This window comes from Cryptomeria japonica, chromosome 5 (assembly GCF_030272615.1).
Source record: "Cryptomeria japonica chromosome 5, Sugi_1.0, whole genome shotgun sequence".
Taxonomy (NCBI): Eukaryota; Viridiplantae; Streptophyta; class Pinopsida; order Cupressales; family Cupressaceae; genus Cryptomeria; species Cryptomeria japonica.
The window spans coordinates 287,466,908-287,493,908 of NC_081409.1; the positions used below are offsets into that span (position 1 = coordinate 287,466,908).

At 37.5% G+C, this 27,001-nt stretch overlaps 1 protein-coding gene across 5 annotated transcripts in view; it reads right to left on the reverse strand.

Moving 5' to 3' along the window:
- LOC131045794 (uncharacterized) overlaps positions 1 to 26,732 on the reverse strand; it is a 266,420-nt gene extending 239,688 nt beyond the window's left edge. Inside the window, exons 1-2 of one of the 5 annotated variants that reach the window (XM_059221422.1) lie at positions 26,097 to 26,732; positions 178 to 292 (exon numbers count right to left, since the gene is read on the reverse strand). In XM_059221422.1, the coding sequence (XP_059077405.1) occupies positions 178 to 292; positions 26,097 to 26,208 (227 nt within the window). In that variant the 5' untranslated portion in view covers positions 26,209 to 26,732. Of the gene's footprint in view, positions 1 to 177; positions 363 to 26,096 lie in introns of all 5 variants that reach the window. The other 4 variants (XM_057979440.2, XM_057979441.2, XM_057979442.2 and 1 more) reach the window with 4 other exon arrangements.
- Between the last annotated feature and the right edge of the window lie 269 nt (positions 26,733 to 27,001).

The window sequence follows — 27,001 nt, forward strand, 5'->3', positions numbered from 1 at the left end:
GCTCTAATCGACATTCCATTACATTACTTAGCCTGATGATATCATTAAATATGACCTGAAATGTGGTTGCAAAATCTTTTATGCACATTTTATCCAAAAATTCTTTTGTAGTAACACAACTGGCTATAAAAACTGATGGGAAAAGAATCGAGATTAACAAAACAGTAGTCAATTTACCTGCAGTTCAAGATGTTCATCCAATCCCAGATACCATGTGTCCTTCCAACATGAGAAGTCAATGAACGCATTGATCTGATAGCAGATTTACATTCTAATCCTTCCATACAAAGCCCTAATGAGAATAAATAATGTGATGATCAAAATATTTCTTAATCTGAAGCATCTTTCTCAACATGATTTCCCTGTTCAAATATTAATGCACTTATTACTTACGTGCATGAAAGAAACAATATGCAGAGTCTTCCAACTATGTACAATGCATCCTTACAGATTGAACATTCAAGAGGGAATGACATGTATGAGATCAATACCCCTACAAGGTGCTTTAAATTGAATTAACCTTAAGACATAGGAAATTGCAGCAAACAAAGACAACTATCTGCACCTGAACTTTACTTAGAGTTTTGATCACAGAGTCAACAATTGAAATACAATCACAAAGAATCAAATATTAAAAGACATCAAGCCAATTCCAATCTTAAATAAGAGTTAACTGGTGATGGTAGCTATCATAATATACCTATAAAATATTGTTATGCTATCAAGATCAATCGGCCTCAACAAAAAGATAAGGATGTCTATATGTACCATTCCATCTTAGTTGACTCGCTAAAAATGGAACAAGCATAGAGCATACATAAGCTCAAATCCAATTCTTAAATATATGATCTTATTGCAAATAAGACTGATCACCAAGCCCAAGCAATCACTTTAGATAAGGAGACAGCTAATTGATTCTCCAAACTAACACCTATACCTCAACACTGCATGGATTATTGAAATTAAGATAAGGTGACGATATATTGATTCTCGAAAGCAACACCTATAAATCAAAGCTGCATGGATTTTTGAATTGTATAAACTTAACAAATCAAAAGTAAACATGATACAACATTATGCCACAAATTTGATTTCATTCACAAAATAAGAAAACATAGAAAATAATGGAAAAAGAAGATTTCCAGATATTTTCATAACTCAGTCAAGAATTGCCATTTCGATGACCCCAATCATTCATCCCACTTCAAGAAGCAATGCCATGTCGCCTTTTCAAACTAAAAATATTCAAAGTGGGCCCAATTATCTGAAAAAGGCCACTTAAATATTATTTTTATTTGCTTTTAAAACTTTATTTAAAAAGGAGCCCTTGGTCGTAATTTAAAAGTATTTTTAATACTTTAACGGAAAATAAATAATATAAAAGAGGGTCCAATGCAAAGCATCAATAAAAGAGATGTCCAGGCTCATTATTCATTATCCACTTTATTTTTTTGGTCGGTAAATGGTTCTATTTGTATTACTTTTTAAAAATATTACAATATTAGTATCCATTGTCCAGAAGTTCTACTATAGCTATCCATCATGGCTTTCATCACTCGGGCTTCCCTAATGGACGCCTCTCCCATTAATAAGGTATCATCTGCAAACTGAAGATGGGAAATAGAGTCCATACCCTGTGCTATTTTCACCTATTTCCACACACCATCTAAAATTTCCACACACCATCTATCCTCTTTTTTGAAATTAACCTACCTAAAGCTTCCTCCATTATAATAAAGAGGAAGGGGGAGATAGGGTCTCCTTGCAGTAAACCTTTTGAAGATTCAAAAAATCCTTGTGGACTGACATTAACCAAAACTGAAAATCGTGGAGAGCTAATGCAGTTATTAATCCAACCAATCCATTCTGAACAATAGCCAAACTTCTCAAGCACCTTCAAAAGAAATTTTCTATTCACTTGATCATAAGCCTTATTAATATCTAACTTAACAAACATTCTTTCTGTTTCAACAAGACGCACTGAATGAATGGCCTCATGGGCTACTATGATCCCTTCTACTATGGATCTATTAGGGGAGAAACTACTCTACTCCTCTAATATGATTGATTCCAAAGTCTTCTTCAACCTATTGGCTGCTACTTTGGAGACAATCGTGTACACTGTGTTACACAGAGAGATCGGCCTAAAGTCTTCAAAGTATTCCACTTCTTCCTTTTTAGGAATTAAAGCAATAAAGGTATTGTTCAAATCCTTCAAAACAAAAACACAGCTTTCGGATTCTTAGACTACTCCCCATAACTCTTTATGCAAGAGATCCAAAAAATTTTGGAAAAATGTTGCAAAGAAATCATTTGGACCTAGAGCCTTTTCCCCACCAAGAGATAATAAGGCCTCCTTGATTTCTTCAATTTTAACTGTTTCCATTAGCATTTTATTCTGCTCCCTAGTGATACACTGCGGTATTACATTCCAAATCTCTTCCTCGTTCTCCACAACATCAAATTCCTCATTCAAAAAACTGTGAAAATATCTAACTACCTCTCTGTTGATTTCTCCCTAATCCCTCAGAGTCTGGCCTTCCAACTTTCTGATTGAGAATATCTTATTATTTTGATCCCCTTCTTTTAACCAGTTCTCTCTAGTTTTCTGCTACCAGAAATTTTCTTCCTTGGCAAGGACTTCGAAGTAACATTGGTTCAAATTTTTTCCTCGAGCAAAAGTCAATCTCTTCCATACCATCCCGGATAACTTTAAAATGGAGCTTCTCAAGCTTTTCTTACAAATGTATTTTCTTGGCAAAGATGTTTTTGAACTATTCCCTGTTCCATTTCTTGAGACATTCCTTCAAATATTGTAACCTCTAGAAAAAAATGAGAGCCTTGTTCCCTGTTCTCTTCGAAACTTGACTCCACCAAGCTGCAATCAACTCTCTAAATTCATCCGCCCGTATCCACATCTTTTCAAACTTGAAGGGACATTTTACAAGAGCCATATCATCGTGGATAACTAGACTGATAGGATAATGATCCGAGCCAAAGAAGGGAAGAATTTCAGCTTCAAAAACCCACAGCTACTCAGCCCATCTACCTGCCACAAAGAATCGATCTAGCTTTTCAGCAATTTTCAAGAAGCCTTTTATATTGTTAGTCCATGTAAAGTCAGCAGTTTTAAATTTGATGTTCATCAAACCATTTTCGGTAACAAAGTTATTAAAGTCTTTTTGAATCATCCCAAACCACCCTTTTCCATCCTTCTTGTCCAATGGGTTCAATGTTGCATTGAAGTCCCCTCCGAGAAAAATCACTTCTTCATTTTCTCGAACCATTTTTGATAATTGTTGTCACACTGCTCTCTTACTCTCTATGTTAGTAGGTCCATAACCATAGAACAAAAGATATCCCTTATTCAAAGGCTTTGAAAAAATTCTCACCACTTGCCAATTCCTACCTTGCTGAATCTATTGCGCCACTACCAAAGATGTATTCCACAACATTCCCAAACCTCCAGAGGCTCCTTCAAATTAAATAAAGCATCCATCCCATAAATATATCTTATTCTTAAAAGCGCTAATCTCATCCCATTTTAACTTAATTTCTTGTAAAATAATTACATCTGGACATATTTGATCAAGGCATCTCTTGATCAAACACCTTTTGTCAGGGGCATTACATCCCCTGACATTCCACGAAAGGACCTTCATTGCTCTTGGCCTTTTCCTGATCTAAGTTTTCTTTGGCCTTTTGCACTCCCTGCTAATTCCAGCTGCATTTGGTCCTTTCAGTCTCTTTTCTCCTATCTTGACTTTTTCAACTTTTGCTTTTGATTGCCCCAGAGTGCGTTTTTCCATTATTCCTTCTGTTGCTGGAAAACCCAATAAGTCTTCCTCTTTGTCATCTTCCATCAGATCTAGATCACTCAAAAGCCCTCTTAGAGATGTACCAATATCCCTTGTTGATTCTAGAGGAAAACCTAAATTTCTCGAAGGTGAAACCTGAATGTCTTTAAAGTGTATGTCCTCTAGTCTTTCAGCTTCCTCCCCTTTCTCATTATATGTTGTTGTTATCCACCAATCAAATCCTCCATCCTCCTCCCATTCATTCACATCCCTAACCTCATTCACACAATTCTCAAACTGGCTTCCTCCTTAAACTTCCTACACTGTTGTTTCATAACACTCTGGATTGCTTTGTAGTTGTTCCTTTGTACCCAAACTCTTATCAAGCATATTTAGCATATCTTCCCTGTTCGGGGCATCCTCCTTTTGAAGAGTGAGACCTTCTCCTTAATCATGCTTGATATCTTTGATATTGTAAAGGGATAAATAATCAATGGTTCGATGGTATTAAGGTTATTGGATCCTCCTTGTCTGATAGCTGGCAAAGATACATGCTTGAATCTGTCTCAGGGTCGATATCATTTCATCGGATTCCTTGATGATACAGTTGGGATGTCTTCAGTCTAATTTGTAATAAGTAATTGAAATTCATCACTTCTTGTGCGTATGGTCATTGACTTCATCAGGTTTAGTTGGAACTTGATGGATTGGGTGGCCATATGTTTGTCATTATGATGATGTGTTTCCTCTATGGATGATCTGCTCGTGACCCTATCATCTTATGCATTGTTCTTTCTGAATTTATGCATGGAATGGTATGATTGTGAGCAGCCGTGCTGAGGGTTGTGTTCATCACGCTTGGCAACTATAGAGAATGTGTATTTCTTCTTTGATATCGTAAAGGGATCAATAATCAATGGTTCAATGGTATTAAGGTTATTGGATCCTCCTTGTCTGATAGCTGGCAAAGATACGTGCTTGAATCTGCCTCGGGGTCGATATCATTTCATTGTATTCCTTGATGATACAGTTGGAATGTCTTCAGTCTAATTTGTAATAAGTAATTCATCACTTCTTGTGCGTATGGTCATTGACTTCATCAGGTTTAGTTGGAACTTGATGGATTGGGTGGCCATATGTTTGTCATTATGATGATGTGTTTCCTCTATGGATGATCTGCTCATGACCCTATCATCTTACGCATTGTTCTTTCTGAATTTATGCATGGAATGGTATGATTGTGAGCAGCCGTGCTGAGGGTTGTGGTCATCATGCTTGATTGTAAAGGGATCAATAATCAATGGTTCGATGGTATTAAGGTTATTGGATCCTCCTTGTCTGATAGCTGGCAAAGATACATGCTTGAATCTGCCTCAGGGTCGATATCATTTCATCGGATTCCTTGATGATACAGTTGGAATGTCGTCAGTCTAATTTGTAATAAGTAATTCATCACTTCTTGTGCGTATGGTCATTGACTTCATCAGGTTTAGTTGGAACTTGATGGATTGGGTGGCCATATGTTTGTCATTATGATGATGTGTTTCCTCTATGGATGATCTGCTCATGACCCTATCATCTTATGCATTGTTCTTTCTGAATTTATGCATGGAATGGTATGATTGTGAGCAGCCGTGCTGAGGGTTATGGTCATCATTGTTGGCAACTATAGAGAATGTGTATTTCGGACTATTTCCTCTTTTGATGGAAGATCAATTGCTTATTTCAAGGATGCTTGCAAGTCTTTATTGTTTATGATATCATGCTAACTATTTTATTGCAGGCATACAGTGAACCATTAGTGAAGCTTTTCTTTTTGGAGGTAATCAGTGTTAGAATTCTTCTTGCCCCTTTATTTTGTTCCAATGGATTTATGACTTCCCAGTCTGCCACCCCTGAACACATACTTATTAAAGTTGGCATAAGAATAAGATGGAGACATCACACTGTGCTCCTTCTTATCCAAAGCCTCATCCGCCTTTTCAAATTTCCTGATTTTATCTCCAATGCTTTTAGGGCTTCAAGATTCTAGTACTCATGAGGTAAGTTATATAGCCTGATCCAAAACGGCACTTCTTCAATGGATGCCTTTTTTGGATCAAAATTTGGCTCCCACTCTTTAACATAGAAACCCATCCCACCCATCCTAAATGGGCCATTACTCAAAATCCATTTCTTCCCTCTTCCATTAGAAGAAATAACCAAGTAGAAACCATTTGGAAGGGTTTTCAAAACAAAATCTTTTCCCCATTGCTCATCACGCTATTTTCACACCCTTGAGAACATTAGCCACTCTCCAGCCCATTTCATAAAAAGACCTTTTTCTTTGTAAAACATCACTATTTCTTTCCACTCAATATTATCAATATTCAGAGCGACTACTCGGTTATCCACAGTTCTAATGCATACCTGTTTTGTCGACGGCTCCATTTCTTTCTGTTTTGGCTCCAGAATTTCTTTTCTATTTTTGAAGTCAAAATTTGGCCCAGTATGTAGCCTCGCAAACCCCCTGTAGAATAAATTGTAATTGATGTAAATAATGTTCACTAGATTACTTTCAGAATACACAGTTCAGCATACAAGGATTCTTAACGGCAAGGAGGACTCTCAGGATACACTCGTTAAACCCTTTCATCATATTCATGTCTGAGGTCAAGCATACTGTGGTGTATACAAAGATAGATCGTATTTATATTGCAGATAAGGCAGATTGTATTTATGTTATAGAGATCAAGCATATAATCATGTTCGAAGCCTTGGGTTTGGCATAAATTGCAGCATCATTGTTCTGAAACTATGATCATGATCATCCATATGATGTAATTGAAATCCAACGTGTTTTGAATAATTGAAGAAGTAAATATCATGAAGCCAGCAAAGGATTAATATTCTGTTTATATCAGAGTAATAACAATTAACGTGTTCGAAGCCTTGGGTTTGGCATAAATTGCAGCATCATTGTTCTGAAACGATGATCATGATCATCCATATGATGTAATTGAAATCCAACGTGTTTTGAATAATTGAAGAAGTAAATATCATGAAGCCAGCAAAGGATTAATATTCTGTTTATATCAGAGTAATAACAATCAACGTGTTCAAAGCCTTGGGTTTGGCATAAATTGCAGCATCATTGTTCTGAAACTATGATCATGATCATCCATATGATGTAATTGAAATCCAACGTGTTTTGAATAATTGAAGAAGTAACTATCATGAAGCCAGCAAAGGATTAATATTCTGTTTATATCAGAGTAATAACAATCAACGTCAGCATGCTTGCATAAACCAATTCTGATACATGGCAAATACATAGTGTTCGAGATATTAAAGGAAATGGTGCAGCAAAATATATTGCGATCTGAAGAAATTGCTGATCGATGAGTATTAACAAGGTAAAAACGTGAATACATAGTTTCTAATCCATTTACCAAAACTGTGATCCATGAGAAAAATAACAACTTAATTAAAAGTCATTAACAAACAGCATTTATGAAAAGGTATCGAACTTACAATTCTCCAAAGAGTCATGTAAGAAAGTGATTTAGTTAATTAACTTAGTCATTAAAAGTCATGACCGGTGGTTGATTGGGTGTGTATTGAAACAATACAACCTTTCTTTAAAAAGCTACGTGAGATGATATAAAATGCAGTTTGAAAAGTATGGAGAAGTAAGTAGGAGTATGAATAATGCTGAATGAAACGTGAATGCTGTTGTGTATATGTTTAAAGAACATCTATTATACACAGACTGTTGAAAGCATAAATGCAGATTATCAATTAACTGTAAGGAGATCTTCAGCAGACTTATAGAGGGAGGTTGCAAAAAGGGAACATATATGACATATTAATTTCAGATTTAACGAGAATATGCAGTGAAATTTTGTTGCAGATTTTAATAATCAGTTTTTGACAGATTTGTGAATAACTTATAGCAGATTTATGATAGTCATCCAGCAGATCAGAGGGATTATTTATAGCAGATTTATGTGTTGAGGTTGGTGCCTCATCTTGGCGAAGTTAGTGCTTCCTCTAGTGGAGTTTGTGCTTCACTTGAAGGACCTCTTGTAAGTTGGTGCTTACGAATTGGGGAGTTGGTACTTCTTGCGGTTTGGTGCTCACAAATTGAGTAGGGAGTTGGTGCTTCCAGTGGGTTGGTGCTCACAAATCAATCTAGGGGTTGGTGCCTCTACAAATTGTAAAAAGAAATAATATATTAGTATTCATTTGCTGTGGTTTTCTCCCATTTTGGGTTTCCAAGTAAAACCTGTGTTTCATGTGTTCTTATTTGCATGTGTTGGTTTATGAAGTATTGTTGTTATATCTGATCAAAGTTTTAAAAGTAAAAGTTTCTTAATATACTAATTCACCCCCACCCTGTTGACGTGTTTTTTTGACAGCATCGAACACAGAATAAAGTTACCAACGGTCACCTTACCCTCTCTTGATCAAGATTAGTCTGTATGCTAAGATTGCACAAAAGTTCAAATGGCTAATTCCAAGGTTCCTGCAGTGCGTGGATGTTACTCAGTTGTTTGATGGGTTTGTTGTTAACCTAAGGGGCCTTACGTGTGTTCAATTGAAGAAGATGGTAAACTCATGCAAGCTCAAGGATCTCTATATGGATGATTTGCAATGAAAGCCCTAATTTTGGATTTTGGATTTTCGAAATATGCAGAAAGTAAATGAGAGTAGGGTAGAGAGAACTATGCTAAAGCTAATCTAATCCTAAAAATAGGAGACGAGATCACTCATGCAAAATCAAACCACGCTTCGCTTTGCCAGCAAAGCACAACTATACGAAGGCGGTGCAATCTTCAAAGGGTGTGTAGAGGTTTTTCAAATCACCAACATGGACCATCGGATCGAACAATCTTCACTAATGATCAAAGTTAAGCGTACACACATAACAAAAGGCTCAGGCTAACTTTGCACGGTATACAACAATCAGCTGCACACCAAAAGTATGAGCTCGGATTCTGCAACAAGTACTCCTATCAAATCCGGTTCTCCTAACAACATGTAAGCAAATCTAATCTAACCGAAGAGAGCAAGACCATGCAGATTGCTAAAATAGAACAAGAATACACCATCAAAATCGAAAAATGTATTAAGTTGGCTACTTCAACAATCCTGATGCGACAATCTCAAATAATAGTCTCTCCTCCCTTACAAATGAGGGGGATCACCCCTTTATATAGGCCACGAGCCATGCAAACCCTAATTAGGGTTTCACCCTAGAAGATTCTCCACTCAATATGCAACAAGGTGGGAATCAACAATAAATACCCCATAAAGCCCATATACAATTATTCCACGAGCCTAAAATAGCACCCACTAGTGCATTAAATGCACCCCACTATACCGATCATGCCCAAAATATAATAAACATCTCCATGCAAGGAATAAATGCCCATCATTCTTCATGCGACGGCGACAAGCACGAGAATTTGTCATAGAATCATAAATAAGGTGGCTGCATGTAAGAAGATTCCTCATGCGACGGCGACATGCATTGACCGGACCACCACTTAGTCAAAATACCCCCCAGTAGTAAATACGCCACCACTATTCAACTAAAATATTCTCGTCCAAGAATGGACGACCATTATCTCGTTCATTTATAGCGTATGCAATGAATTTGTTGACGACCGATTCCAACTCTCCCATGGACACACTTGGCACATTTTCAATGTCGAATTCCATCAAGGCAATTTCTTCCTCGCTCTTGGAAAAGAAGCTTTCCCACTCCATCATGATTTCCTGTGTCTTCTTCATTATACTGGAAAATGAAGAAATATTTGCAAAATGTTCCTTAGGGAATGAACCTACGAAGAAGAACTCGTGCAACTGAGATTTCAGGGAGTTCACTGTTATTCCACCGTCATTGAGTTTTCTTACGAAAAATGCCTCAATTGCACTGATGATTTCCTCCTGCACCCCTCTGATGGAATCTTTCAAAGTTAAGGACTCTATGCTGAACTTATCAAAGGTGTTTTTTCCTGAGCAAACGGCGTAGAACCATCGAGGAAAGTCATAAGCTTCATTCTCCTGAATCACTTTCCCATCAATCAAAATTTGCCTTGGAATCTTTGTCAGAGCCTTGAGCCGTGGAATGGTTAAGTCCTAGTATAAGTGCACATCCTCCCACAATCCTTCCGATGTCTCCAATCTGCTCAGGAGGGCCACGAACTTTGAATGAAGTTGAGCCAGGTCCTCAATGAATTTTCCCGCTTCAGTGTAAACATCTTCTATCCATTCCCTGGAATTTGTGCCATTGCCCTAATAACTTCCGCATCATCAACAACTTCCTTAGGAAGGGAGGAAGGAGGAGTGAATACCTACCTCCCTGAGGGGCCTTTTGAAACTCCTGATGTATTCGCATAGGGCTCTATTTTCTTCCCTCAGCCTCTTACATTTCGCCTTTGATTTCAGCATCTTTTCCTTCACGGCTAAGGAAGATTCTTCAAAGTCTCCCATTACTTGATCTGTGGAAGCATGGCCAAGATCAATCTGTTTGATAACATAATCCTCCTGCCTGATTAAGTTCCTGTCTTTATCTACTGCAGGTTCAGCAATGTGCAGGGTCCAGGATCCAGACTCTTCCCTTACAACCTTAGAGAATTTCCAAGGAGCCTTCCTTTCTGCTGGCTGATCCATCTTTTTCAACAATTCTTCTAATTCCCGAGTTGGATCAGTTTCTTTTTCTGGTTCCTTTCTCAACCTTCCTATCAACCAATCTAGAGTGGGCATGGAGTGACTATGAACCTCTACGTGCTCCTGCTCCTGTGACTCTTCTTCCATTTCACCAAGGATAACTTCCACGAAGCTATCCTGACGAGCCTCTTCCTAGTGTGAGGGGCTTTCTGGTCTTTGACTTCTTGGTTGATTGTGTCCTTGTGAAGCGTTAATGCTGAGTATATCTGGTGCCAGAATGTTCTCTAGAGGTGGACCTGTTGGATGTGAAAACATCTCTAATTCCTGTACACTCAAGGAACTCGCTGATGAATGCTCCCTCTCTATCCTTGCTCTCTTTGTGGAGGTTCTTCCTGGTGGACTTCTTGTTGAACCTCTTGTGGAACTTCCTGTTGAATATCCTTCTTCCTTGTTGTCCTTGGTCTCTTTGGGGTATTTTTTCCTTTATCAATCCGGACTTCCCCTCTTGCCTGGGCCTGTGAAGAGCCTTTGGTCACCTCACTGTGGGAATCTAGACTTCCCATTAGATGATGTGTCAAATGAACATTTCCTTCCGCCAACTTCCTTATCTGTCAGTCAATCTAGTGGCTAGTGAATTTCAAAACTGGTCTAGCCAGGACATTCAAATCATCAATTTCGGGCTCTGACCAATCTAGCAACTGAATGAGCTGATCTTTTACTTTCTCAAATTTAGGTTGCACCAAATCTGAATCCTCCTTCACCTGATCTGGCACTTGGTAAATTTCACTTAACCTGATGGTGTCAAGGGGCAATCTGGAATGCATTTTCTTCCGGACCTCAAGGTCATCCTCGGCACCTGCCCAATAATCTTCTAAGTGAAACTTGTGTATGAATTTGACGCCAGCAACCTTCCTGATTTGGCGGTAAGGATCATACTGGGACCTGGATGTATAAAATGGCAGGCAATAGAATGCCAATTCCCCTGCTGCACTCTCAACAGCCTCCAAGCCTGGGCATATTTCCATGAAGTCACCTAGGACAACTAGGAATTCAATTGATTGCTTCTTCTTCTTAATCTGTAATTGATCATAGGTTGTTAACTATCTCATGAGCTCCAGCAATATGAGCTTGTCTGATGGATATCTTGGCAACTTGTATGACTGGAATGAGAATCCTTGCGTCCTGATGTAGGTGAATTTAGGAAATTGCAAGAATGTAGCTCCATACTTCTGGACCAGGGCACTTGCTTGCTGCAACACCCTTACGTGCAACTTCTTCTACATAAGCCGTGTCAAGTACATAGTGAAGGTGTCATTCACCAACCTATAAGAACTAACATTGTGAAGATGCAGTTGGGGATAACTCTCATGTACTTTCAGTTGTGCTGGTCCACAACGCATGATTCCACTTGCTGGCAGACCATCAAATCCTCCCCTTCGCGCAAGCATATAGATTAGGTAGGAGCTCATGAAGAAGGACTAGGACCTTTTTTCTTTTAAGTTTTTTAGCTATTCGTGCAAGTAATGACTAATCAATCTGGCCCAGTCAACTAGCCCATTTGCATTCATGATCTCGCCTATGTAGAAGAACATCTAGGTTTCAAAGTTCACAGAATGTGAACACCCCATTACTCTGCTCAGCATCTTTATGAGGTCCACATACTCCAGCTTGAACTCAAAGATAGTGAGAGTCTTTGGCATCTTGGAGGCATGCATTATGGGCTTCAGCAACCATTGTTTATTAATCAAATCAGCACACCTGGCAGGACCTACTTCATATACTGCCTTAGCTCCGCTGCTGGTCCTGCATGTCATGGAATAGTGCGGAGGAATTCCGAAAGCCTCACCAATTGACTCCGGAGTCAACATTGCCAGCAACTTGCCATCTGACGTTGAAATTGTCTTCCGCTCCAAATTATAATGTTCTGCACACTCCAGAATCAAGTCTGGACACTAAATAGCAAGAGGAAAACCAGCTGCCGCAACAATTCCGCTCTTGACAATTTTGACAACTGGTGGTGATGGACTATGCCCTGTTGTCCCGAACATTCTGATCTTGAATGCAGCCAAATTGAATGTGCCCAAATTTGTATCGTTGATTTCCTCCCATCTGGAATTCATCTGGGAACGAGGAAGGAAACCTTTCATCTCTACCTTGATCAATGTCTGTCTGGAGAGGGTAGCTGCCTTGCTTGATTCCACCATCCTGAAAAGCACCTTGGAAATGATGAAAACAAAGACTAAGTACGACCACTCTTCACTTCTCCAATTCTTCTTTCCTGAATCCTGCACGTGAGAAATGAAATGCCTCTCCATGCTTATATAGAAACCTTCAAATCGTCCTGCTAAGTAAGGAGGCATCAAATTAGCAATTGAATTTATGATGCGTCATACTTTCCCAATAACTGCGCCATGCTAAAAAAACTTCCCTTGTGAGTGAGTTTGAATTTAGAAGTTTCATTAAATGCAGTGAACCATGCGTCATACTTGGAAGTTTCTCCTCGCCAACTCATTAACTTCCACTCTTTCAAATTTCGGAGGGAAATTGAAGGATTTTTCAAGATTGGCTTGATTTCATTCTAACTTGTTGCCTTCTGCTTCTGAAGGAATTTTCACACCCTTTTCAACATCCCCTATTTTTTAGGGATCCTCCTAAAATTTAGGAGCCAGGTTCATTGGATAGATAAATTCACCATGATTCTGAATCTATAAAATTATCCACATTCTGATAAGATTCAATGTCTAAAAATAGAAAATTCAAAAATTTGCCCGAGGGGATTTTTACTTTTGATTCCTCCTTGACCCTTTGACTTTCATGCCTTAGACAAATTTTCAATCTTCAAGCTTAAGTATGGAATTCACCATGTCTTGGAATTTGATCATTTTCCATGCCTCCAAGCACCCCTCAATTTGGCGCTTTCCATTAGTCTAAGGCGCTATTTCCATGTGCAGAGGAATTCATCAACTTTTGATTTCTCCATGACCCCTCTCTTTTGGCACTTTGATCATGGCTTGGGCGCTAAACTTGATGGAGGAATTCACACTTTTTTGAATCTTCCATCACCTCCTTGTTTTGGTGCCTTCCTTTCATCTTGGGCGCTATTTTGCACTGCAGGAGGAATTTTATCAAATTGTGAATCCTCCATGAGACCTCCATTTTGGTGCCCAGCTGAGTGTTTGGCCAGAATTTCACTGTGGAGGGGGAATTTATCAAATGCTGAATCCTCCATGACCCTTCCATTTTGGCACCCTCCACAGGATTTGGGTAGAATTTCACTGAAGGCAAGGAATCCAAATTTCATGCTTCTTTCGGACTTGGATGGATCTTGAGCTTCTTCCGAATCAAGACACCATATAAGAATTTCGGATGATTTCCCAGACTTGAGACAAATTTCCCGAGCTTTCCATTTCAGGAATGGGCTTCCAACACTAAACCATTTTCTAGCTCTCTTTGCTTGCTTTCTGACTTTCCGGAATTAGAAGTAGTCACAAATGCCTGATCTTTGTCACCTTGCCCGAATGGTCCTGTCAAAATAAACTTTCCATAAATAGAAACCTTTAAAGTGTCAGCGTTAGATCCCTAAACAGGACACAAGAATGACTTACTATAAATAGAAACTTACTAAAAATAGTAAGTTTGATTTTTGGCAAAATGACGACATTCCGGGACTCAATAAAATCCCAAAAAAAATAGGAACTTTCTAAAAATAGAAATTTGCTTCGTTTTGGCTCAAATTTTATTGGGAGGTTCATTGAAGGATCCTAATTCCAGCCGTATGTTTAGTTTCTTCAAAACCCTAACAGAAACCCCTAAAATCTAGGACAAAGGATGAAACCCTAAAAAAAGACAAAACAGGCCCTAGACTTCACCAAGCTCACTCAAACGAAAAGCAGACTAAATTAAAATGACCCTCGAACACTTGCAAAGCGGAGAGACTGACGAGACTGCCACAAAAACCCACAAAAAACCAAGACCAAACGACCAAAAGGGCCTACAAGTTAGGGGTTGCTGTCTGGGATGGGGTGATGTGTGATTAGGTCACAACACCCCCCTCTTCGTATATTTGAGTGCTCTTCACCCCCATCTATTGTTTGGGAGTTGATCGCACTTTTCTTCTCCATTCCTTCGATTTGTAAGGGGTTTGTGATTGCCATTTGCCAGATCCTTCCATGGCCGATCCAGTGGACACCAAGCAATGTTCTGAAAACCCTGAAGTTGTCTTTCCCTAAACGGCCAGCCATTTCTCTCAACTTCATCCTTGCAAAACCCTAAAGCTCTGCCTCTCCATTAAAAAATGTCAAAAACTTAAATTTAATCTATTATGACAAATTTCTAAATTAAACATATTTTGAAAATTAAGTTTAATTGAGTTTCTAAATTGAAAAATATTTTTAAAATTAGAAACAATTATATCCTATCTTTTAATAATATTTCTAAATCAATTTGTATTTTTATAATAAATATTATAAAATAAATAAATAATATATACTAATATTATAAATTAGAATACTATATTGTATTTACCTATAATAATTTTTTACTGTTTATTAATAACTTAAGTGTCATATATACGGTTTTATAAAGATATAACATCTCAATCTATACGGTCTAATAGATTTCAGTTTTATAAAGATAGAACATGTCAATCTATATAGTCTAATAGATTTCAGTTTTATAAAGATATAACATGTCAATCTATAGAGTCTAATAGATTTTAAGTTGCCATATACAGTCCAAAAGTGAAAAAACGGCCATATAGACCATCAAATTCCAGACCTCTTTGCAAGCAAATATCTATTTTAGCAACATTATTGAGAGTTTGAATTTCCTGCTTATTCAAATATTGTTGGATTTCAATTGTAATACCTATAGGGAAAGATCTATTATTATTTGTGCAAGATTGATTATTATTTAATAATTAATTGTTGATATCAAAGTGTATATTTTACATGAATTATCTTGGTGGATATAAAATTATTAAGCTTGCTTAAAGTGCAGTTTTAATTAGCAGAAAAGGATCGCTGCATATCATATACGGGTTGAATCAATTTGTGATATACTTTCCCTACCTTTTTTCTGAAGTCTATGTCTTTGAAGGGACTGTGTAAAGCATAATAAGAAGGATTAAAATTAAAGGCTCAATGCTATTTAATATTCCTTGGGTAAAATTACAGCCTCGGACACTCTTTGGGGCTTCCGCACCATTCGAGGTTGCTAATTACTAGTTATTTATTTATATGCTGAATTAAATATTATTTCTGTATTTTTTTAGAATTTCCAGGTTTCAAATATTTATGTATTGTTTATCTCTAAACAACTCAAAATTTCTATAATTTGAGGCATTAAAATTCATAAAAGTAGAAAGGGATTTTATGGATCTACCTAGGGTTTGATTTATGGAATTGGCATTTGAGTTGGACCATTTTAAAATACCAAAAAAGCATAAAATCAACAAAAACATAAAAAGGATATTGCTGTTTACTCATGAATCAGCCAACATATGAAATTGAAAATAGATTATTTCAAGGTAGATCTACTATTAAAATGCATTAAAGGTTCACATCAGCATTTTAAAGGATTAGATTGTCATTTAAAAGTGAATTGCTGTTCACTCACAAATCAGCCAGCATATGAAATTGAAAATAGATTATTTCAAGGTAGATCTACTATTAAAATGCATTAAAGGTTCACATCAGCATTTTAAAGGATTAGATTGTCATTTGAAAGTGAATGTATTGAAGATCTGAAGACACCATTGTAGATTGCATGCGTTGTGAAATAGTAATAAGCTTGGAAATGTTCTAAAGCAGCTTTATAAATGACATGCAATACAAAAGATAAATACAAACTTGCATGCTACCTAAAAGAGGCAAAGTAAATTTTATATCCAATACAAAAAGCACACATGCTCCTAATTTAGGTTGCTTCAAGTGACTTTTATTGGGAATGTCACTCTCACTTCATAGAAAGTATTGTAGTTGTAGTACATATCTATTGTTGTAATGATGAGCATGTCACCTTTATAATAGTACAATATTAGCCCTTATCAAAAAATAATTATAATTTGAAAACCGTAAAGGAATCTTGCATTAACAATGTTGGCATTATGTTGTCATTGATGTCAACCAGTATGGAATGGTCACCGGTGAGTCAGTAGTGGTGACCGGTATGGGTGAAGTAAGTAATGATGTCAACCGGTATGAAGGATGGAGTGTGTAAGTAGACAGAAAAGGTATGTTACCAGTACACATGAAGTGCAGCATCTACCGGTAAAGCAAGACCACAGGCAAGCAAGCAAAGAAGCAAAGAAGAACAGAGGGATGTGATCATCGGTAGACAAAGAAAAGTATAATGCAATCAGTAAATGGATTCAGTGGATGGACCAGCATGTTTGATGGAAGGCCAAGTTGATCCACCGGCAGAGAAGAGGTCAGTAGGTATGAAGATCCACCGGTGAAGCTAGGTTATACCGGTAAGGTGAGTTGAACCGGTAGTATGTCTTGGTTGGTGAAGGATGTCAAACCGACTTTGCAATCTAAGCATAAGTGGATATCGACAAGCATGCCAAGTGGACACCAGGCGGCGAGCACGCAGAGGTCAGTGAAGTGCGCATCGACGTGATAGTTGACAAGCGGGTCGACATTAATGAAGAACCCGCAAATCATGGGACGATGGCAGGATGTTGCGGCTCGAGGGAGACAGAGTGGCAAGGTGATTGAACTGACCTTGCAGGACGATCAAATCCTTGTACTCATTGGCTCAAGGAAACAACCGAGTCTTTAAAGGTGATTGACAGAGCAACGCCGAAAAGCATGTTGCAGACATCTAAAAATAGAAAACGTGCATTGGAAAGCAAGGATATAGCAGTGTTGTTTGATATGATGTAGATCATCTTTCCAGAAAAGAAGATCCGATCAGATCTGATATGGATTGAGTTGGTAGAGGAAAACCCTAGCACACCACCGTTTGAATGTTGCTTTTGGTGGGAACCCTCAAATATAAAGATGTGAACTCGAGACTTCAGAGTGTGATGTTGGATGCGAGTTGAGAGTACGAAGAGAGCTTGAGCAAGAAGAGAGACTATCTGCCTGAGAGTTCTTTCACAGAGAGTTAGAGTGTGGAGTTAGCAGGCTGAACCGGTGAGAGGTTCTAACCGGCAGAGACAAAGTAACCGGTAAACTGTTATAATCTTAACAGTCAAGCGTACCAATAGAGATTGTATGGTTAAGAAGGCATCCAAGTGTGATACTGCATAGGGTGAGGTTCTAAGAAAGAGAAGAGAGGCAGAGAGTAACCAATAAGAGATCAGAGAGAGCAATTTGATAACCGGCAGAAGAAGGACTGGTGAAACAGAGGAAGGTGATAACTGGCAAACATCAATTGATCAAGTGTTGTAGAACTCATTTGCAACTAGGTGTTATCATTGCATTAAAATTGTATTTCATTGTATTACACCGAGTTGGTGCAGGGGTTGGTGCTCCTTGGGTTGGTGCCCTAAATCATTGTAACATGTTTCATTGTGAGGCTGGATTGGAGCAGTAGACTCCAGCAGCATTTCTCACCGAGGTTTTTCCCATATACGGTTTTCCTCGTACATTTGGTTTAGTGGGTTATGCATTTGTGTGTTTGCCTCTTTTGATATCCTCTCATATCTTACCGGTTTGATTGCTTGGTGTTTAGGTTGTTAACCGGTACTCAAAGCTTGGTTTAAAGAGAAAAGATTTTTAGGAACCACTGATTCACCCCCCTCTCAGTGGTACATTGTGTTCAACAAACAAATCGCAGCAAGATCAAATCCTCATCATTTCTAAACATAAGGCTGAAGGTAAAAGAAGATTTGGCTCATTCTAACAATTGTTCAACTACTGAAGATTAAGGTTCTTAAGGGAACCTCCCAAATAATTGCTTCATGGTAGCGCCAACACCTTTTGCCCAAAGGAATATGATAGAAGAAGGTCAAGGCAATGGATTCTAGCCCACTATTGGATGGTTTCACCACTTTTAAGAAAAGAGAAACCTCCATCTGCATCATTGATGTTGGCCTCAACACTTTGAAAGATCTACTAAGGAATATTTCCACCCTTTAGTTGCTCTAAGCATTATCAAACCTTGAGCAAGATAGAGGTCATTAAATTGGGATAGGCTCTATGCAAGTCCAAGAAAGAAGAGAAATGAACCTTTACTCTTAGCAAAGGAAGTGATGAGCACACACTTGTACTAAGAGGGAGAAATGAATCAGTATTAGACAATCTTTTACTTATTAAAATTCAAAAACCACAAAAAGCATTCACACAAGATCTAACAACTAGGAAACAAAGATTTACATGGAAACCCTTTCAAGAGAAAACTACAAAGAAGGATTGCTTGGATCTACTATCCAAATCAATCCACAAAAATATAAATCTCTTACAAATCTTTGTAGGCGACCATTGGAAACACCAATCCCCGCTACTAAGCACCAACTTAGCAAGAGACACCAATCTCTTCTATTGAGAGGCACCAACCTCCGAATGAACAAAATTTTGCCTTCTTAAATATTGCTACTTCAATGGATGATGATCATTTGAATCTCTTTCATAAAAATCAGCTTGCAACTTCTTCACATATATTTTCTTCTTCCAAAAATCTGCTTGAATAGGAATGATATTTCATTAATCACTTGCTTTCATTTACCCCCCACACATCTGCTTTTATACTCTCCGTATGCCTCTTCATCCACGACAGGCAATCCTTCAAAGGGGTTGGCCATGTTTGCAAATATTTATTTTATTTTATATTCTAAAAGATAGGCGCCTACACCAAGAGGATCAGCCCAGTCCAAAGAAGCACAATTACATTTTTCCAAATAGGGGTCAGCCACCTTAGCATATTAAATCATAACTAAAACAAAATACCTCACAGGATGGCCCATTAAAAATATTAATTCCAGCACTGATACAAATGAGTGTTGCCCAACTTTTTGAGTTTAATGATTGCATTGAAAGGGTGATTAGTGGCCTTTGCCCTTCGCACTTCTAAACCCCCATCTCTACACATTAGGGCATGCAAATTCTATCTTTGACAACAGCAGTTTGCACTTCTCTCCTTTGACATCAATGACAACAATATTTAGTACAATCTCCCCCTTTGTCATTGATGGCAACCTTGCAAAGAAATAAGCTGTGATGGCAACATGAACATATTTCTCCCCTAATCTATATCAATGGCAAAGGGATGTTTATTACTCTCATAAAGAATATGCATCATCTAATCCATCTTTGAGTTGTCATCTCCACAGAGCTGAAATATAATACAATGATTAGCTCCCCCTAAATTCATGCTACTTGTTAATAATTTAGTGATTAGATGAGAGGAGTACCACTCTCAGTTTCTACCTAAGATACTCAAAAGTCTCTTTAGCAAGGAGCCTTGTAAAAACATATATAATATTTTCTTTTGTGCCAACAAACTCCAACTTGACATGTTGATCTGCTACTTGTATTGATTGCACTTGTATTATCACATGCTGATCTGATTCTTTAAAGTATTGATTGTACTTGTATTATCACAAAGTATTGAAATCGGATGATCATATTCAACCTTCATGTCCTTTAGTAGTTGCTTCATCCAAAGAACCTATGTGCAACATAATGTTGCTATTATGTATTCAGCCTCAGTTGTGGATAAACAAATTGAAGGTTGTTTCTTGCTTAACCAAGACACTAGACTAATTTCAAGAAAGAATGCTCCTCCACTTGTACTTTTTCTATCCTCAACATGGCCTGTCTAATCCACATTTGTGTACATTGCTAGGGTGAAATCTTCACCTCTAGAATACCACAAACCAAAATCCAAACTTCCCTTTAGATATTTAAATATTCTTTTAACTGCTTGCACATGAGTTTCTTTTGGTGCTGCTTGAAAACATGCTACCATGCCTACTGCTTGCATAATGTCTGATCTCAATGCTATCCAAAGTTTCCAGACTCGGACTCGGCTCGGACTCGGCAAGGCCGACTCGACTCGTGACTCAGTTATGACTCGGCAAAATAAAAAAACCCTTGAAATTAAGAGATTTTTAACAATTTAAAACTTGTTTCATGCACCCATTATTGAATAAAGCCCAATTATAATGTGTGCTAGCTTGTTATGCCATGAAAGGCATGCTGGTAGAGTATCTACTTGTTTGGGGCTTCTGTTTAGTATTTTCTTTGGCCAAATTGAAATTTTGGGAGCACCAACATGAGACATCATGAACATCTTCACTTGGAAACTGTAAGGAATGCTTGTGTATGGTAACATTAAATAGTGTGCTTTTTGAACTTAGGTTTTACCTTGGGACTATAGTTGACCTTGGTCTTTCTTGGACCTCTTAGTTTTTAGGCTATATATATGTTGGATGGAGGGGGAATTGTGAGGCCAGAAGGGTTTGAAAATATGCTCCTCGGAGACATGTCCCTTGCCAAAAATAACCTTGTGCCCCATGGGGGGATTTTTTGGGATGTGGGGATAGGTAGGAAATGTCCCCAACTCACCCTCTTTTTTCAAAATTTTAAGAAACATCCCTGTTGTGAGGTACTCACACATCGCCCCATTGCAAATGAAGACCTCCACTTTTTGCTTTCTAGGGTTAGCTCTTTTAGTTTTGTTGTTGGTTGTTTTAGTGTCTTAGCCTTTGCATTGAAGGGATTGAGTTTCTCAAAGGTCATCAAATCAGGTGGATCTCCTCAAGGTGGAGTGAAGGAGGTTAGGTCAGTTGAGTGATTAGGGGTTATTTAGATCATTCCTAGGGTTTTTGTGTACTATTTGGTCACGCTTCAAGTTGCTAAATCAAACCTTGGTTGAATGCATAGTGTCTTCCTAGGTCCCATCCCTTACATCAAGGTCAGAGTGAACTCGCCTTAAAAGTCTGGAATGTCATCCTGATCCTGAAATGGCCTGAAATTTGACTAAGTCTGGAAATTTTAAGGATCCTCCAAAAACTAGATTTTGCTTTATAACTCATGGAGGTCCGAAACCACTCTCAAACATCCTGACAATATATATGGAATATAACTTAAAGTATAGGAAAGAGAAAAGACATAAGGAAATGTCACTTAAATGTTATATTCCATATATGAATCCTGACGGAGAGACTAACTTGTCAAACAAGTCAAAACATTGACCCGTCGTGGCCGAGTCTTGGAGCTTGGACTCGGCGAGTTTTGCCATAACTCGCCTGACTCGCAAGTCAGGCGAGTTATTGTCAAAACTCGCCGAGTCCGAGTCCCGAGTCAGCAAAACTCGCCAAGCTTGGCTCGACTCGCCAACTCGGCAAACTCGCCTGACTTGCGGCGAGTTTGGGAACTCTGATGCTATCACATGTAGCAGGCTCCCAATCATTGACCCGTATAGTGTCTAGTTTGCTTCAAGAGATTCATCGTCTTTGCATAATTTACAGCATCTGACCATGGGTGTGCTAATTGGTTTGCAATCTTCCATCCTAAAATTCTTCAACATTTCCTTGATGTACTTGGTTTGCAAGATAAATATGCCTTTGTTAGATAGAAAAATTTATAAACCGAGAAAAATTATCTCACCAAGAATAGACATATCAAACTTTTTTTGCATTTCCTTTGCAAATTATTGGCACATTTTGTTGCTACTACCTCCAAAAATGATGTCATCTACATAAACAACAACAATTAACTGATTCTCACCTTCAGACTTGATGTAGAGGTTACTATCTGCAATTCCTCTTTTGAAGCTTTGTTACTCTAGATATTTGTCAAGTCTTGAATACCAAGCTCTTGGAGATTGCTTTAGCCCATAAAGCACTTTCTTCAACTTGCACACATTCCTTATTTTCTGATAATAGGAACCCTTCTAATTGTTCAATGTATACTTCTTCCTCTAAATTGCCATTGAGAAAGGTTGACTTAACATCCATTTGATAGACTTTAAAGTTTTTGTTACAAGCAAATGTTAAAAACATTCTGATAGCTTCTAATCTTGCAACAAGAGCAAAGGTCTCTTCAAAATCAATACCTTCAACTTGACCATAGCCTTTACAAACTAACTTTGCTTTGTTTCTTACCACTTGACCTTGTTCATTCAACTTATTCGTAAAAACCCACTTGGTACCAATCACATTCTTATCTTTTGGTCTTGGAACAAGTTCCCATGTCTCATTCTTTTCAATTTGATTGATTTCTTCTTCCATAACATCAATCTAATGCTTATCTTCTCTAACTTCTGCAAAGTCCTTTTAATAGAGAGAAAATGCATGTTTTGATGCACTTGCTAATCTTCTTCAAGTTTCTACTCCAATATCTTTATCACCAAGAATTAGAGTTTTTGAATGATTCTTCTATACAAATTTAGATGGTGTCTTTGTATATTTTCGTCCTATTTCTTCTTTTTCACCTTCTACTTCTTCCTCCTTGTAGCTTGAGTCTTCTAGGTGATCATTTGCTTATACTTTTTCTTCTGGATGCCTTCATCCACTTTGACATTGGCAGTTCTACAAAATTTGCAATCTTTTATCGTAACATCTATAAGCCTTGCTTATTGAGAAATAACCAAGAAAGATGCCTTGATCAATTATGGAGTCAAATTTGCCCAAACCCTCATCATCTCTTCTTATATAGCACTTGCTTCCGAAAACATTGAAGCATTTAACTATTGTCCGTCTTCCCTTCCATAATTCACAAGGTGTCTTGCTATTATTGACTCTAATTTGCCCTTTGTTGTAGACTACAATGTTAATTGCTTCTCTCCAAAACTTGTCTAATAGCTTAGATTCATTCAACATAGTTCTAGCCCTCTCTTGTACGGTTCAATTCTTCATTTCTACAACTCCATTCTGTTGTGGAGCTCTTGTGGCTGAGAAATGTCTTTTATCCCATGACACTCCTAGAAGTCTTCAAACTCATTTGAGGTAGATTCACCCACCTCAATCTGATCTCAAGCACTTGATTTTCAACCAATGCTTTAAGAGCTTTAAATTTCTCAAATGCTTCAGATTTCTCTTTTAGGAAAGTAACCCATGTCATTCTAGAGTAATCATCAATAAGCAACATAAAGTAACTTTCACCTCGCAAACTTTGTGTTCTTGTAGGCTAACATAGGTTTGTATGGACAAGTTCTAATGGCTTTGTCGTTAAGTACTGTTTTGACTTGAAGCTTGCTCTTGTTCGTTTCCCATGCTGACATTGTTTGCAAAGAGTGTTTGAAGGTTTAGCAATCTTTGGCATATCTCTTACGGCTTGTTTGGTGCTGATTTTCGCTAGAGTATCAAAGTTGATATGGCCCATTCTTCTATGCCATAACCAGCTTTCATCTATTTGTCCCATATAACATTTTTCTCCCTTGATCTCACTAAGGATGTATAGTTTGTTTGTTGTTCTATTTGCATAAGCAACTACTTCTCATGTACTTGCCTTCCTTATCTCACAACCTTGGGCATGAAAAGTAATGTTGTGTCCTTGATCACACATCTGACTAACACTAAGAAGATTATGCTTCAAACCTTACCTTCAACAGATTAAGACATTTTCCACTTTTGCCTTCTCGTTATCAAGACTAAGAGTAAGTTCTCTAGTAATCCTTTTTGTAGCATTATCTCTAAATTTTACCATACCTCCATTTACTTACTTCAAAGTGATAAACTTGTTGTTGTCCCCTATCATATGGCTTGAGCATCCACTTTCAATGTACCATTGATTTCCTTCATTTTGGGCATGAAAATTTGTTGGCACAAGCATAGATTTCTCCTCCTTTCGTTTTTCTTTCTCTTACTTTCTTTTCCAAACTTTTGTAAATTCTTCATTTTGCTTGCCATGGGCATCTACCTTCTTGTTTTGTCTAGGGGATTCTATTAAACCACTTATACAAAAGAATGTGATAAAACCATAGTCGTTGCACTTATAGCACATAATCTTGTAATCCATTAAAGAAGCAAATGAATTGTAGTTTCTCTTTAAGAACCCAAAATTATTTCTTGCCTTTACCCTACAATTTGTTGCTTTATAACCAAATTGATTACAAAAAAAGCCATAACCAAAGAGAGTTTTGGAACCTAGTCATGCAAGACTATCTTGGAGGGAATGATCTTCTGAATTTGTTTTTGTTGTCTTTGATGTTGGTTTTCTGCCGGGCATCACTTTCTTTCTTTTTGTTGCTATCACTATTGATGAAGCTCTTAAGCACATTTGAATAGCCTTTAGGCTTTTCTTCATTTATCTTCTTTGGTGACTCCAAAGCCTTAGAATTTGGATCTTCTTTAGTATTCTTCTGATTTTCATCATAGCCAAGACCAGTCTTAATGAACGATGACCTTTGGGAATTGATAATGTAATCCAGTATTTCGGTGCTCTTCTCAAACTTTATGCTTTTGCTTAACTGGATAGTTGTTTTCTCTAGTTCATTTCTTAATAAGACGATTTCAAACTCCAGCTTCTCTCCATCTTCTTCCTTTGTGTTTAGCTGAATTTTTGCGTACTCTTCTATCCTTTTTACTTCTTCACGTTGAATCTTTAGGCTGATGACAATCTTTTATGGTTCTTCAAGGCTTTGCAACATTTTTGCTCTTGAATCACGATCCTCCTCTTCATATTTCTACAACTACAACGTTTGTTTCAAATTCTTTTTCTTAAGATTCTTGATTTCACTTAAGGCACAAATGAGTTCTTCAAGATCCACTTCCACATCCATTTTGACAATTTCTTCCTCTTCTCAATCCATCTTTTATTTTCGAAGGCATCACTCTTTGTTTCTATTAGGTCATGAAGAGGGTTTCTTCTATATCACTATCAGAGATACTATAATCACTTTCCTCAAACGAGCTACTATCTTCTTTGGAATAGAGGCTTTTTTGTACTTATGAAAGTTCTTCTTTTCATGTTTGCCACATTTATAGCTCTTTTTGTATTGATGATGTTTGCTTTCTTTCTTAATGTTATGGTCATCGTCATCGTCATCATCACTAATATGATCTTCTACATATGGACACTTAGCACCAAAATGTCCTCCTTTTCCACAATTAAAGCATTTGAAGGGCAGCTTACCTTAGTATTTGTCAAATCCTTTCTTGAGCTTTCTCACAAAATGTGCTTCCTTTGCATCCAACTCATTGTTGGTGATATTGATTGATTTCAGCTCTTTATTCTTCATCTTCTTTGAAGCTTTGAAGGTTGCTTCTGGCTTTGATGACTTCTCCTTTCTGTTGATGTGTTTTTTATGCACTATTGAACACAGACTTTTCAGCAGTATGAGCAAACTTATCAGCCCCAAATAGCGCAAGAACATAGCTTAGTAGGGTAGTAGCCTTTTGGTGACAGCATGTAACTTCTATCAGGGTAAACTAGGAAAAATTCCTTGCAAGGGACATATGATGTAACACTAGTGTAAGACGATATATACTAATTCCCTCCATATTATGTTATGCAATACCAAATATAGGTGGCACTCTCTGCAGAAATAAAAAGAGGTTTCAAATCAAATTTAAAAGAAGATCTCAACAATGTTTGCACCATTCGAGGCCTTGATTCAAATCATGTTCTTGACCGTTCTGAATATCTAGAGTAATTGCACAACCCTATAGATATTTTCATCTAAGCATTAGCTACAAATCAACATTAGTTATCAATTTATGAATAAGAAAGAATAGAGATAAAGGAATACCTGGGTGTCTGGACCTTTCACTGGTGAAAGCGGAGAAATGTCGTAAAAGGCAAATGAGATGATGGGTTCTCTTCATTTCTTGTATTGTCTTCGCCAAATGAAAGAATGCCATTCTAAAAAGGCGTGGATTATATTGCCTCTGAATTAAAATTTTAAAACCCTCTAAAAACCCTATCCATTTTCAGCCTACAAGCTATATTTCGTAGCAGCTTTCACCCGGAAAGTTGACTCACGCCGGGCAAAACAACTTTCAGGCAGTCGAAACATTCCTTGCCTAGCGCCTGAAAACAAATTTGAACTCGCAACCAAAATTTTCGTTTCAAAGGGCTGCAAAAATCTGGTCCCGAGCTCGAGAATCTAGTTGCTCGAAAACACAGACATTTTCAGTTCTACTTTTCGTTAGTTGCGAAAGATTGAAGCAGCAGTTGTCCAGAGATTGGTTTCGGTTCGTCTCATTTTAAATTTTATTAATTCATCGGCATCGTTTAAATTTGAGCAGAATTTTGAGGTAAGTCGTTTGCCACGGTTTCAGTCAGTATTTTTTTGGAATCTATACGAAGAGGGATCCTCTGTCGTGTTTTTATTTCATTCTTAAACAATACTGTTATCTGTTTAAACGAAGGCATTGGTTATGTGGTTTCATATATGGCTGTTGAAGCGTTCCATATAATGAAGTGGAGGATCTATTTTCAAAAATCAAACAACGGAAAATTATAGAGAAGGGTTCAAGATGATTGAAAAAAAAATTGAACACAACTGAAATGATTTCAATCATGATGTTAATTTTTAAATCATAAATTTCTATTTTTGTAAGGTTTTGTAATTTTCTTTACATCTTCATTATTATCTTTCTCTTCCTTATCAACTCCTTAAAATCATTCATCTTGTTCAAGATGGTGTAATTA